This window comes from Nerophis ophidion, linkage group LG05 (assembly GCF_033978795.1).
Source record: "Nerophis ophidion isolate RoL-2023_Sa linkage group LG05, RoL_Noph_v1.0, whole genome shotgun sequence".
Taxonomy (NCBI): Eukaryota; Metazoa; Chordata; class Actinopteri; order Syngnathiformes; family Syngnathidae; genus Nerophis; species Nerophis ophidion.
Window position 1 is genome coordinate 9,373,000 of NC_084615.1, and position 13,058 is coordinate 9,386,057.

At 39.6% G+C, this 13,058-nt stretch overlaps 1 protein-coding gene across 1 annotated transcript in view; it reads right to left on the bottom strand.

Moving 5' to 3' along the window:
- Positions 1–13,058, bottom strand: part of LOC133552607 (putative methyltransferase NSUN7) — an 87,594-nt gene that overhangs the window by 30,120 nt on the left and 44,416 nt on the right. Inside the window, exon 10 of the mRNA XM_061899899.1 lies at positions 11,190–11,313. Coding sequence (XP_061755883.1) covers positions 11,190–11,313 — 124 coding nt within the window. The remainder of the gene's footprint in view (positions 1–11,189; positions 11,314–13,058) is intronic.

Here is a 13,058-nt window from a genome sequence, read left to right on the forward strand (position 1 = left end):
ATCGGTCAAATCTAATCTTTGACTTAGATTCGTCACATCTAGTCTTAGACTTAAATCGGTCACATCCAGTCTTGGACCTAGATCAGTCAGATCTCGCCTTAGACCTAGATTGCTCAGGTAGTCTTAGACTTAGATTGGTCACATCTATTCTTAGACTTAGATCGGTCACATCTATTTCTCGACTTAAATTGGTCACATCTAGTCTTAGACTTAGATCGGTCAAATTTAGTCTTAGACTTAGATTCGTCACATCTAGTCTTAGACATAGATCGGTCATATCCAGTCTTAGACCTAGATCGCTCAGATCTAGTCTTAGACTTAGATTGGTCAAATCTAGTCTTTGACTTAGATTTGTCACATCTAGTATTAGATATAGATCGGTCACATCTAGTCTTAGACCTAGGTCGCTGAAATGTAGTCTTAGACTTAGATCGGTCACATCTAGTCTTTGACTTAGATTCGTCACATCTAGTATTAAATATAGATCGGTCACATCTAGTTTTAGACTTTGATCGGTCACAACTAGTTTTAGACTTTGATCGGTCACAACTAGTCTTAGACCTAGCTCGCTCAGATCTCATCATAGACCTAGATCGGTCAGACCTCGTCCACCGATCCAGTCCAGTTGCAATCCACTGACTGCCCTGGGAAGGTATTAGAAAAGTCACCATTGTTGGGATATGATTTCCGTTTCCGAGGAAATCTGGCCGTCTTTATTGTTCCTGGCTGTTTGTGCAAGGAAGGCTCATAAAGAACATAAACGGCCGCATCTATGACAGTCCAAGCAAGCCAGACAGCAGTCAAACACTTAGATAATTGCTATTTTTACGGCGCTTTTCAGAGAGCCACAATAACTTTTGATTAGCTGTGTTTATTGCAGGTGGCGGAGGGTGGCGGGGCTGAAAAGAACCGATGTTTGCAGCGCCACGACAACGCTTTGATTATCTTTTCATTCCTGTCTGTGGAGGAATAAAACGCCGTGGACGGCCTGGGAGGAGCTCGCACGGCGCCGCAGAGGAGCGGCATCAAACCCAATGGGGTGGGGGGGGACACTGGGATTAAAGTCAGATTTGGTGATGGGAAGGAATGCGTGGTGAAGGTGAGTAATGTGGCATTATGCAAAACCTCCACCAGGATTGGACTGTTGACAGATTCCGTGGCGATCTGGAGAAGCACAAGAAACCGACAGGGGCCTTTGGATTTGCGAACAAGCACTCGTCAAGAAACTTCTCCTCCGTTGTGGTAAAAGTCTGCTTCGGCGTCGTTTTCTCAAAAAGTCTGGTTAGTTGGCAATTGAAAACCAGCGGTACACAAAATGAATGAATGAATGAAGCGTTCGTGCACAGAGACATCGATCTCCTCATTGAAAGGTTCGCAAAAAGAAGGGCTTTGCTGAACCAAAGGTTGCTTTATTACAAGCGAGTGTCATTATACAGGACCGCAGTCCCTGGAGGAGGTCGGGTCAAGAAATGAGGCACTCCTAACTCATATTTGCCAACTGTTAGAATAATTGTTTATAAATTGTCACAAAAAACTTTGTATTACATTGTGTTCCTGACAAGAAGACAAAAGGCTGTCTTTGAAACCAACTAAGAAGAATGCTCGTAAAACTCCACTGAGACTTCAAAACGGACAGATGGCAGGCTCTTCCTAACTTCCAGAGGAACTCTTTTTGAAGTATTTTACGAACTCTCTTTGAACTATTTTATGGGACTCTCTTTGAACTATTTTATGGGACTCTTTTTTAACTATTTGAAGAAGGGGACGGCGTGGCGCAGTGGAAGAGTGGCCGTGCGCAACCCGAGGGTCCTTGGTTTAATCACCACCTAGTACCAACCTCGTCACGTCTGTTATGTCCTGAGCAAGACACTTCACCCTTGCTCCTGATGGGTGCTGGTTAGCGCCTTGCATGGCAGCTCCCTCCATCAGTGTGTGAATGTGTGTGTGAATGGGTAAATGTGGAAGTAGTGTCAAAGTGCTTTGAGTACCTTAAAGGTAGAAAAGCGCTATACAAGTACAACCCATTTATCATTTAACTGTCTTTAAACTGTTCGGTATCCGAAGGCAACGCTGTTTACGACCCACTTCCCTCAGGAAGCAGCTGTGGGAAAAAGGGGGGGGGGAGTCAAATAAAGGAGGAGGAGTACAATCTTTGGGCAGAGTGTGGTGCAGGACTGTACAGAGAGTCCAGTGGCCATGTCTCTCCTCAAGATGGAGTCCGAATTTAATTCTGTCTCTGTTTGATTCCTTGCCTTTTGTCTTGTTTAATAGATTTCATCAGTGTTTGAACCTGACACCAACCCTCTCGGTTTTCCCGGGAGACTCCGGAATTTAGGCCCCCCCCTCCGAATATCTCCCGGGGCAACCATTCTCCCGATTTCCACCCGGACAACAATATTGGGGGCGTGCCTTAAAGGCAATGACTTTAGCGTCCTCTCTCACCTGAAAAGAAGACTATTATATATGTCTCCGTTATCTATAGGTTTATCTCTAACCCATAAAGTAGGCAGGCACGGAGCTACTTCTAAGCGTGTGTTTATTCCAGCCGCAACGTTAATACACTGACACACAACATCCGGATTCCCCATCTTGCATTGCTTCAAAACTACGGCAAGTAGTAATGTACAAAAAACATTACAGACGAAGCAGAAGAACGAAGACAAGACATGGCGACGACGAGGAAGAAGGAGTATGCTCGCAAGTTCCAAAATGGTTGGAAAAAAAAATAATTTCAGTTCATCCAGGACAGCTCGAAGGGAAGGCATGCCGCCTGCAAATTTTGTAGATCAGACTTCTCCATTGAACACGGTGGCCGAACGGATATATTCATTCATGAACGTATTATATATATATATATATATATATATATATATATATATATATATATATATATATATATATAGTCCCACCTCCCCCACATCCAAATTCGGAGGTCTCAAGGTTGGCAAGTATGTCCTAACTTGGAGAAGCGAAACCATCAGTTTTTATATTCCTCCTTCCTGTCACATCCTGGCCATAAAAGGAGATGTTTGTGTGTAAATGTCAGGAAAACAACTGCTTTAAGTCATAACTTAAATGTCAGCGGTGAGCTAGACGGATAGTCTCTTCTCAAGGATAGGGCTACCCCTTTTGCATTCCGAAGTCACAATTAGAGCCTCTTTTCCTACGAGAAGTGATCCAAGCCACCTGCGAATGTCAAACTAAGCAGCCATGGACCCCAATTAGAATAAAAACTAAGAATCATCTTTTGATACGATATACTTAGTCCATAAGTAACAAACATGTACTTCATGTATAGTGACATGGTAATTCTTATTTTTTACACAATTTTTTCTCAAATTCCATTGTATGTTATACTTCTCTAACACCACCAGATGGCAGTATAAGTGTCCGCATAAGCGGCCATAAGACCCCAATTTAGTAGTGTACACAATTTTGGAAATAAGCGCTAAAAGGTGCCGTTACACATGTGGCCAACTGAGCCTTTAGAGGTTTTAAGTCATAACTTAAATGTTGACGATGAGATACACGGGTAGTCTCTTCTCGAGGATAGGGCTATCACTTTTTCATTCCGAACTAAGGGGCCTTATCCTTTTTTGTGCTCAAACTGAAACACCACTATTTAATTAAACTTGGTAGTTTGCCTTCTCCAAGTTGAACGTAAATCTTCACCATAAGCAAAACATGATATGAGTCAATTACTTCACTTCACTAGTAAGGAGGGTTTACATGTCAAAATGGAACAAAGAACGACAAAAAATCAGCGGACGTTGCGTGTGAATGCTGAAAATGTAAACTGAATAGTTAGCACGCGAGCCAGTTTGCGTCAAGTAAAAAACTATGACTCTTATGTTGCACCTGTCGAACGAGTAAAGAAAAGTTAGCGTTCTAACATTAGCATGCTAACAGTTAGCATGCGTAAAATGACAAAATATTTGACTCTCAGGTGTATACTTGCTAAATTAGCTCAAAAGCCAGCATGTTAATAAGTAACAAAATATGACGTTTAGGTGAATACCTGTTGGCATTTAAGTTGTAAAAGTGGGGAAAAATGTTGCAAAATAAGCTTAGAAAAAAAAAATGCACGCTAATTTTAATATGCTAGCATGCCAACACCATGTGCCAAGTATTAAGTTGTATGACTGGGGTAAAAGGTTGCAAGATTATCTTAAAAAAATTATATAAAAATTGTATTCTAATTTTAATATGCTAGCATGCCAACACCATGTGCCAAGTATTAAGTTGTATGACTGGGGTAAAAGGTTGCAAGATTATCTAAAAAAAATTATATAAAAATTGTATTCTAATTTTAATATGCTAGCATGCTAACAGCATGTGTGAAGTATCAAGTTGTATGATTTGGGTAAATGGCTGCAAAATTAGGTTTAAAAAATGTGTACGCTAACAGTTGGCATATGTCAAGTATCAGGTTGTCTGTCTGTGGGCTAAATGGTTGAACATTTAGCTAAAAAAAAAGTGTGCATGCTAATGTTAGCTTGCTATCATGCAACGGTAGCATGCTAACTAACAGCTAGGATATGTCAAGTATGAATGTGTATGACTCCAGGATATACAGCTGCAAAATTGGCTAAAAAAAAAGTTAGCATGCTAATTTTAATATGCTAAAAATTAGTCCGAGGAGGGGCACTCTAAACACTGGTTTAGTGAAGTGAATTATATTTATATAGCGCTTTTTCTCTAGTGAATCAAAGCGCTTTACATAGGGAAACCCAATATCTAAGTTACATTTAAAGGCCTACTGAAAGCCACTACTAGCGACCACGCAGTCTGATAGTTTTTTATATCAATGATGAAATATTGACATTGCAACACATGCCAATACGGCCTTTTTAGTTTACTAAATTACAATTTTAAATTTCCCGGGAGTTTCGTCTTGAAAATGTTGTGTAATGATGACGTATACGCAAGACGGCACGGGTTTTAAGGAAATACGAGCGCTGCACACACACACAGTTAAAAGTAGTCTGCTTTAACGGCATAATTACACAGTATTTGGAAGATCTGTGTTGCTGAATCTTTTGCAATTTGTTCAATTAATAATGGAGAAGTCACAGCAGAAAGATGGAGTTGGGAAGCTTTAGCCTTTAGCCACACAAACACACGGTGATTCCATGTTTAAAATTCCTGGAGGTGAAACTTTCCTATGGATCAGAGCACGGTCAAGCGAACATGGATCCCGATCACATATCAACTAGCAGATTTCGGTGAGAAAATTGTGGTTAAAAAGTCGCTTCTTACCGGATATCAGCTGAGCTTGTGCTGTCCGTACAGCTGCCGTTGACTCCCCTGAGACATTGGCATCAACACACCCGTGGACGAACACTTCTGACTATCAGGTACTGTTAAACTCACTAAAACACTAGCAACACAATAGAAAGATAAGGGATTTCCCAGAATTATCCTAGTAAATGTGTCTAAAAACATCAGAATCCGTCTCAATGCAATCGCAATTTTTTTTTTTTCCAATCCGTCGCTATCAATATCCTCAAACACGAATCCTTCATCCTCGCTCAAATTAATGGGGGAATTGTCGTTTTCTCGGTCCGAATCACTGTTTTGGTTGGAGGCTCCCATTAAAAACAATGTGAATATGTGAGGAGCCATCAACATGACGTCATCGTCTGCGACTTCCGGTAGAGGCAGGGCTTTTCTCCAGTTGCGAATTTATCGTGGATGTTCTCTACTAAATCCTTTCAGCAAAAATATGTCAATATTGCGAAATGATCATGTATGACACACAGAATGGACCTGCTATCCCCGTTTGAATAAGAAAATCTCCTTTCAGTAGGCCTTTAAACCAGTGTGGGTGGCACTAGGCGCAGGTGGGTAAAGTGTCTTGCCCAAGGACACAACGGCAGGGACGAGGATGGCAGAAGCTGGGATCGAACCTGGAACCCTAAAGTTGCTGGCACGCCCACATTCCCAACCCCAGTGTGGCTGAAACGGGGCTTAAGGGGTTAAACGGCTTAATGCAGACATGGCCTCAGGGCCTGTTTTTTTTTTGTTTTTGTTTTTTTTATGAACATCTCCTTCAAAGTATAAAATCAAAGACATGCTTTAAACTCCCACTTCTCTCATTACCTCCTCTCATACCTGCCTTTCTGCGCCATAAAACACCTCTGAGACAACCGCCTCCTCCCAAGTTTACATAAGGTTATCCGGGATAAATCCCACCTAACCTTATCGGTGTCCACACAAACAACAATGCCACCGTTTAAGACCCCCGCACCTCTGGGTCCGCTGGCGCAACGCCACCTAGTGCGCATGTGTGGGAAATGCACACGTCACCTCCGCTGTAGCTTTGTGTGCAACTTCTTAAATATAACTTACAAAAAGAAAAAAGTATCAATGATTAACACACACACGCACTAAATGTGGCGAAATTATTCTCTGCATTTCACCCATCACGCTTAATCACCCCCTGGAGGGTGAGGGGAGCAGTGAGCAGCAGCGGTGGCCACGCCCGTGAATCATTTTTGTTGATTTAACCGCCCAATTCCAACCCTTAATGCCAAATTCCAAGCAGGAAGATAAGGGGTCCTTTTTTTATAGTCACTGGTATGACTCGGCCGGGGTTTGAACTCACGACCTACCCATCTCAGGGCGGACACTCTAACCACTAGGCCACTGATATCTGAACAATATCCAGTGTTGTGGTACCGTATTTCCTTGAATTGCCGCCGGGTATATAGTATGCGCCTGCCTAGAATTACTGACGGGTCAAACTCGTTTCGCAAAATAATTAGCGCATGCTTAGCATTACCACCGGCTCAGGAGTCAAACTCGTTTCTCAAAATATTATTTTTATTAGCGCATGTCTAGAATTTCCACCGGGTCAAATTCGTTTTGCAAAATAATTAGCATATGCCTAGAATTTCCTCCGGGTCAAACTCGTCACGTCACGAGTGACACTTCACCTGTCATCATTTTCAAATGGAGGAGGCTGATTTCAATCATTTGAAATCGCATAAAGGGAAGAAGATTAAGAGCTATTCAGTAGGATTCAAGGTCCAAGCTATTGAATATGCTAAAAAGAACAGTGAGCAGCTATGTTTTATTAATATACCATAGCTGCGTGTGTCAAATATGAGTCATTAAATGACTCCCGCCTCCTGGTGGTAGAGGGCGCTGGTGATCCTTCTTGCGACTACTCGGCTGCAGAAGAAGTGACAACAAGCAGCAAGAGTGAGCGGCGATCGTTTATTTTTTCCTCTCGCTTGCACTTTTAACATGGAGGATTACATATCTAAAGTAAAACAGTTTTCTAAACTGGACTTTCAATCGAAGAAGGAGGTAATAAAGAAAGATCTCCATCGAGACAGAGAGACTTTTAAAACTGAAGAAAGATAAGAGAGACTTCTATAAACAAGTTATCGATGCTCTTGATCAGAAGGAGCTGCGCATGGACTTCATTTACCATTTACCCAGCCGGACATAAAACAGTTCTCCTGCCATCTGAGAAGTGTTGTATCCCGAGTAGCTGCAATAGCTTTCTCTTAAGGCAAGGGTGTCCAAAGTGCGGCCTGGGGGCCATTTGCGGCCCGGGGGCCATTTGCGGCCCGCAGCTAATCGTTTACTGGCCCGCCACACATTTTGAAAAAATTTCAAAATTGATAGTATTGCAAAAATTAAAAAAAACATTTAAAAAAAGTGGCATGAGGTGAAATAAAATGAGAAAAAGTGGCAATGTTGACACAAAGCTGCCATGGAGGCAGTTTTTTTTACATTGCTCCCCCCCAAAAAAAACAAGGACAAAAAAATCTATGTTATCATGAATTATTACTTCAAAAATATCACTTTAAAATGTTTTAAGTGGAAAAAATATTGTATATGTTGTGTGGTGGCCAAATAAAAACTAAGTTTTGACAAAAGAGCATAAAACAAAATAATAATTCAAAATTAAAATCGACAGATATATCGGAAATTGATCTTGAAATTTAAGTGTTAAAAGTTAAAAAAAAAAAAAAATGTATCACTTTATGAGTGGAGAACCTTTTGGATCTCAAATATATTTAGTAGGATTTTATTTAACTTTTCAATTTGATTACTCAAAAATATTAAATAATTAAAATCAATAGTGTCCTGCATTATTGATCTTTGAGGGCTTTAATAGCTAAATAAAGGAATTCTCCTGAAGGAATCAAAAAAGTACTATCTATCTATTTATCTATCCATCTAAATGCTGCATAATTCAGTTTTACTATAAAAAACAAAGTTGTCTTTGACAGAAAAGGCATAAAACCTTATTTGTTTTACTTTATATCAACCTCAGGTTGATATAGAGATTTACTGTAAGCATTAAATTTAAAAAAATTATAATAATTTGACTTATTTTTAACATTTTAGTGACTGAGACCCTCTATGCTCCTCAGGAGCCCTAAGTATTAAAAAATCCATATATTTTGCTATGGTTTGAAAATGAAAACTATCAAAATGGCCCCTGTGCGGCCCTCTGTGGACACCCCTGTCTTAAGGTATCCATGAGTGATTTCCACACAGAAACACGGGCATGTCTGGATCACTCGCCACCATATTTCCAATAGTTTGCTCCGAGCTACCGAAACTACTATTTTACGAAGCTGGCTGTGATGCGTTCTTTCTGATGTCACTTCCTGTGTGGGGGCGCGGTCTCTCTGGCGTCACTTCCTCTCCAAACTCAGTTTGTAAACCATCGATGTGTCCATACAAAGCTAAGAGAGATTCAAGAATTGATTGACTTACCCGTGTAAAAAATGTGTCCAAGGAGGGGGACCTTAAACCAGTGTTTCTCCACCTTTTTTGAGCCAAAGCACATTTTTTAGCGTTGAAAAAATGCGGAGGCACACCACCAAAAGAAATCATTAAAAAAACTAAACTCTGTTAATAGTAAAAAGTCGTTGTCGCAATTGTTAGATATGACTTTAAAGCATACCCAAGCATGTTTCACTATAGCTCTTGTCTCAAAGTAGGTGTACTGTCACCACCTGTCCCATCACACCCTGTTTTTTTGCTGTTTTCCTGTGTGAAGTGTTTTACTTCTTGTCTTGCACTCCTATTGTGATGGATTTTTCCCTTGTTTTGGTATTTCTTGTAGCAGTTTCATGTCTTCCTTTGAGCGATATTTCCCGCATCTACTTTGATTTAGCAGTCAATAATATTCAATTTTGTATCCTTCCTAGTGGGGGCATTGTTGATTGTCATGTCGTGTTCGGATGTACTTTGTGGACGCCGTCTTTGCTCCAAAGTAAGTATTTGCTGTCGTCCAGCATTCTGTTTTTGTTTACTTTCTAGCCAGTTCAGTTTTAGTTTCGTTTCGCATAGCCTTCTCTAAGCTTCAATGCCTTTTCTTAGGTGCACTCACCTTTTGCTTATTATTAAGCATTAGACACATTTTTACCTGCACACTGCCTCCCGCTGTTTCCGACATCCTAAAACCCTGTTTCCATATGAGCTGGGAAATTGTGTTAGATGTAAATATAAACGGAATACAATGATTTGCAAATCATTTTCAACTCATATTCAGTTGAATGCGCTTCAAAGACAACATATTTGATGTTCAAACTCCTAACCTTTTTTTTTTTAATTTCATGGCTGCAACATGTGCCAGAGTAGTTGGGAAAGGGCATGTTCACCACTGTGTTACATCACCTTTTCTTTTAACAACATTGAATAAACGTTTGGGAACTGAGGAAACTAATTGTTAAATCTTTGAAAGTGGAATTCTTTCCCATTCTTGTTTTATGTAGAGCTTCAGTCGTTCAACAGTCCGGGGTCTCCGCTGTCGTATTTTACGCTTCATAATGCGCCACACATTTTCCATGGGAGACATGTCTGGACTGCAGGCGGGCCAGGAAAGTACCCGCACGTTTTTTTTACAAAGCCACGCTGTTGTAACACTTGTCTTGCTGAAATAAGCAGGGGCGTCTATGATAACGTTGCTTGGATGACACCATATGTTGTTCCAAAACCTGTATGGACATTTCAGCATTAATGGTGCCTTCACAGATGTGTAAGTTACCCATGCTTTGGGCACTAATACACCCGCTTTTTAACATGGTGCCTATAAAAATCCGAATGGTTATTTTCCTCTTTGTTCTGGAAGACACCACGTCCTCTGTTTCCAAATATAATTTGAAATGTGGACTTGTCAGACCACAGAACACTTTTCCACTTTGCATCAATCCATCTTAGGTGAGTTCGGGCCCAGCCAAGCCGGCAGCATTTCAGGGCGTTGTTGATAAATGGGTTTGGCTTTGCATAGTAGAGTTTTAACTTGCACTTACAGATGTAGCGACAAAGTGTAGTTATTGACAGTGGTTTTATGAAGTGTTCCTGAGCCCATGTGGTGATATCCTTTACACGCTGATGGCGGTTTTTAGTGCAGTACCGCCTGAGGGCTCAAAGGTCCGTAATATCATCGCTTATGTGCAGTGACTTCTCCAGATTCTCTGAACCTTTTGATGATTTTACGGACCCTAGATGGTAAAATCCCTAAATTCCTTGCAATAGCTCGTTGAGAAATGTTGTTCTAAAACTGTTCGACAATTTGTTTACAAACTGGTGACCCTCGCCCCATCCTTGTTTGTGAATTACTTAGCATTTCATGGAAGCTGCTTTTATACCCAATCATGGCACCCACCTGTTCCCAATTAGCCTGCACACCTGTGGGATGTTCCAAATAAGTGTTTGATGAGCATTCCTCAACTTTATCAGTATTTATTGCCACCTTTCCCAACTTCTTTGTCACGTGTTGCTGGCATCAAATTCTAAAGTTAATGATTATTTGCAAAAAAAAAAAAAGTTTATCAGTTCGAACATCAAAGATGTTGTCTTTGTAGCATATTCAACTGAATATGGGTTGAAAATGATTTGCAAATCATTGTATTTCGTTTATATTTACATCTAACACAATTTACCAACTCATATGGAAACTGGGTTTGTACAAAGCAATTAGCTACCTGCTGCCACCTACTGATATGGAAGAGTATTACACGGTTACTCTGCTGAGCTCTAGACAGCACACACATCATTTGCAGATTATAAATACTGGTTTCTTTCGCTTTCTGTTTGACCAAGTGTCAGACAGTCTGGTTGAACTCCCCAGAATGAAAGTGTGTTTGACCGCCTGCCATGTTTTATTTTGACATGCAGTCGTCAACAAGCTTACATCAAATGTGTTTGACCCTCACCTCTCTGACAAGAACGGCCAGGAAGAAGCCATTATTCTGTTCGGAGGGATCCAGCCTGAAGAAGGAGTCCTTGATTTCTGGGCCTTCTGCCTGGTCAGGAGGATTAGATGAGGTTTGTTTACTCCTGCAAGAAAACAAGCACAAAAAGTCCCTGTGAAGAGGTGGCGACTTGTCCGGGGTGTATGCTGCCTTCAGTCTGAATGCAGCTGGGATAGGCTGCAAAGTTTTTCTATATACAGTAACTTATATATATATATATACATATACATATATATCCTTCCATTTTCTACCGCTTATTCCCTTTGGGGTCGCAGGGGACGCTGGTGCCTATCTCAGCTACAATTGGGCGGAGGGCGGGGTAAACCCTGGGATAGGCTGCAAAGTTTTTATATCTACAGTAATATATATATATACAGTAATATATATATATATTAATGTATATAGATATATATATATATATACACACACACACACATATATACACACACATACATATATATATACACACACATATATATATATATATACAGTATATATATACATATATATACACACATATATATATATATATATATACACAGTATATATATATATATATACAGTATATATAAATATATACAGTATATATAGACATATATATACACACACATATATATATGTATATATATATATACATACACCAGACTTGTCTTCATGGTCCTTGCTTTGTGCACTGGTGCAGTCATGCTGGAAGAGGAAGGGGCCCGCTCCAAACTGTTCCTACCAGGTTGGGAGTACGAAAATGTCCAAAATGTTTTGCTATACTGGAGCATTCAAAGTTCCTTTCATTGGAGCTAAGGGGCCAAACCCAACTCCTGAAAAACAACCCCACACCATAATTCCTCCTCCACCAAATGTCACACTCACATACTTGACAACCTTGAGACCTCCGATTTTGGGAGGTGGGGCGCGGTTAAGAGTCAAATATTTAATATATATATATATATATATGTATGTACAAAACATTCATATACACATTCTGTTCATATACAAGTACATATACATACATATACTCATGCACATAATCATGTTTCATCAAACATATATTAATGCTGTTGCCCTAGGGTAAACTGGGTAACACAAGGCATATTGACAGAGCTTAAACCATTGTTACTATAACAATCTACAAGATTAATATAGGTTGCCTCTCTCTCTTCCCTTTCATCTTTCGGTATTCCTTCTTCCTTTTTTTTTTTTAAATTGTATTATTTTTTATTTATTTATTATCTTTCTAGCTATAATTATGTATACGTATCGTTGCATTTGAACAACTTTATTGTTGATAATAGAGGTAATCTATTGGTTTTGTTGATGATCAATAGCGCTTTTTCTATTGGTATTTGTATTGCTCCAGTTTTAGTGTAAAAATGCACATTGTCATTAGTATATTATTTATTTCACTAACTGCTTATTTGCTATCACTTTTACGATCATATTTGTACATATTATGTATGTGCTGGTGTTGTTCTATTGTTGTTGTTATTGTTGTTGTATTTGCTGTTGTTTTTGTCTCTCTGTCTAATCCCCCTCTTATCCCCACAATTTCCCCCTCTGTCTTCCTTTTTTTCTCTTTCTATCCCCTCCTGCACCAAATGATAATATAAATACATTTAATAAAGTCACATTCATATAAGACAACAAGAGAAGTATCTTACACTTCTCTTTTGTAAAGTAAATCTGAACAGCCGATATGGGCATCTACATCAACTATATGATTTGCCTGAGAAGCTGGACAGGACAAAAAAAAAAATATATATATATATATATATATACACATATATAAGAAATACTTGAATTTCAGTGTTCATTTATTTACACGTATACACACAC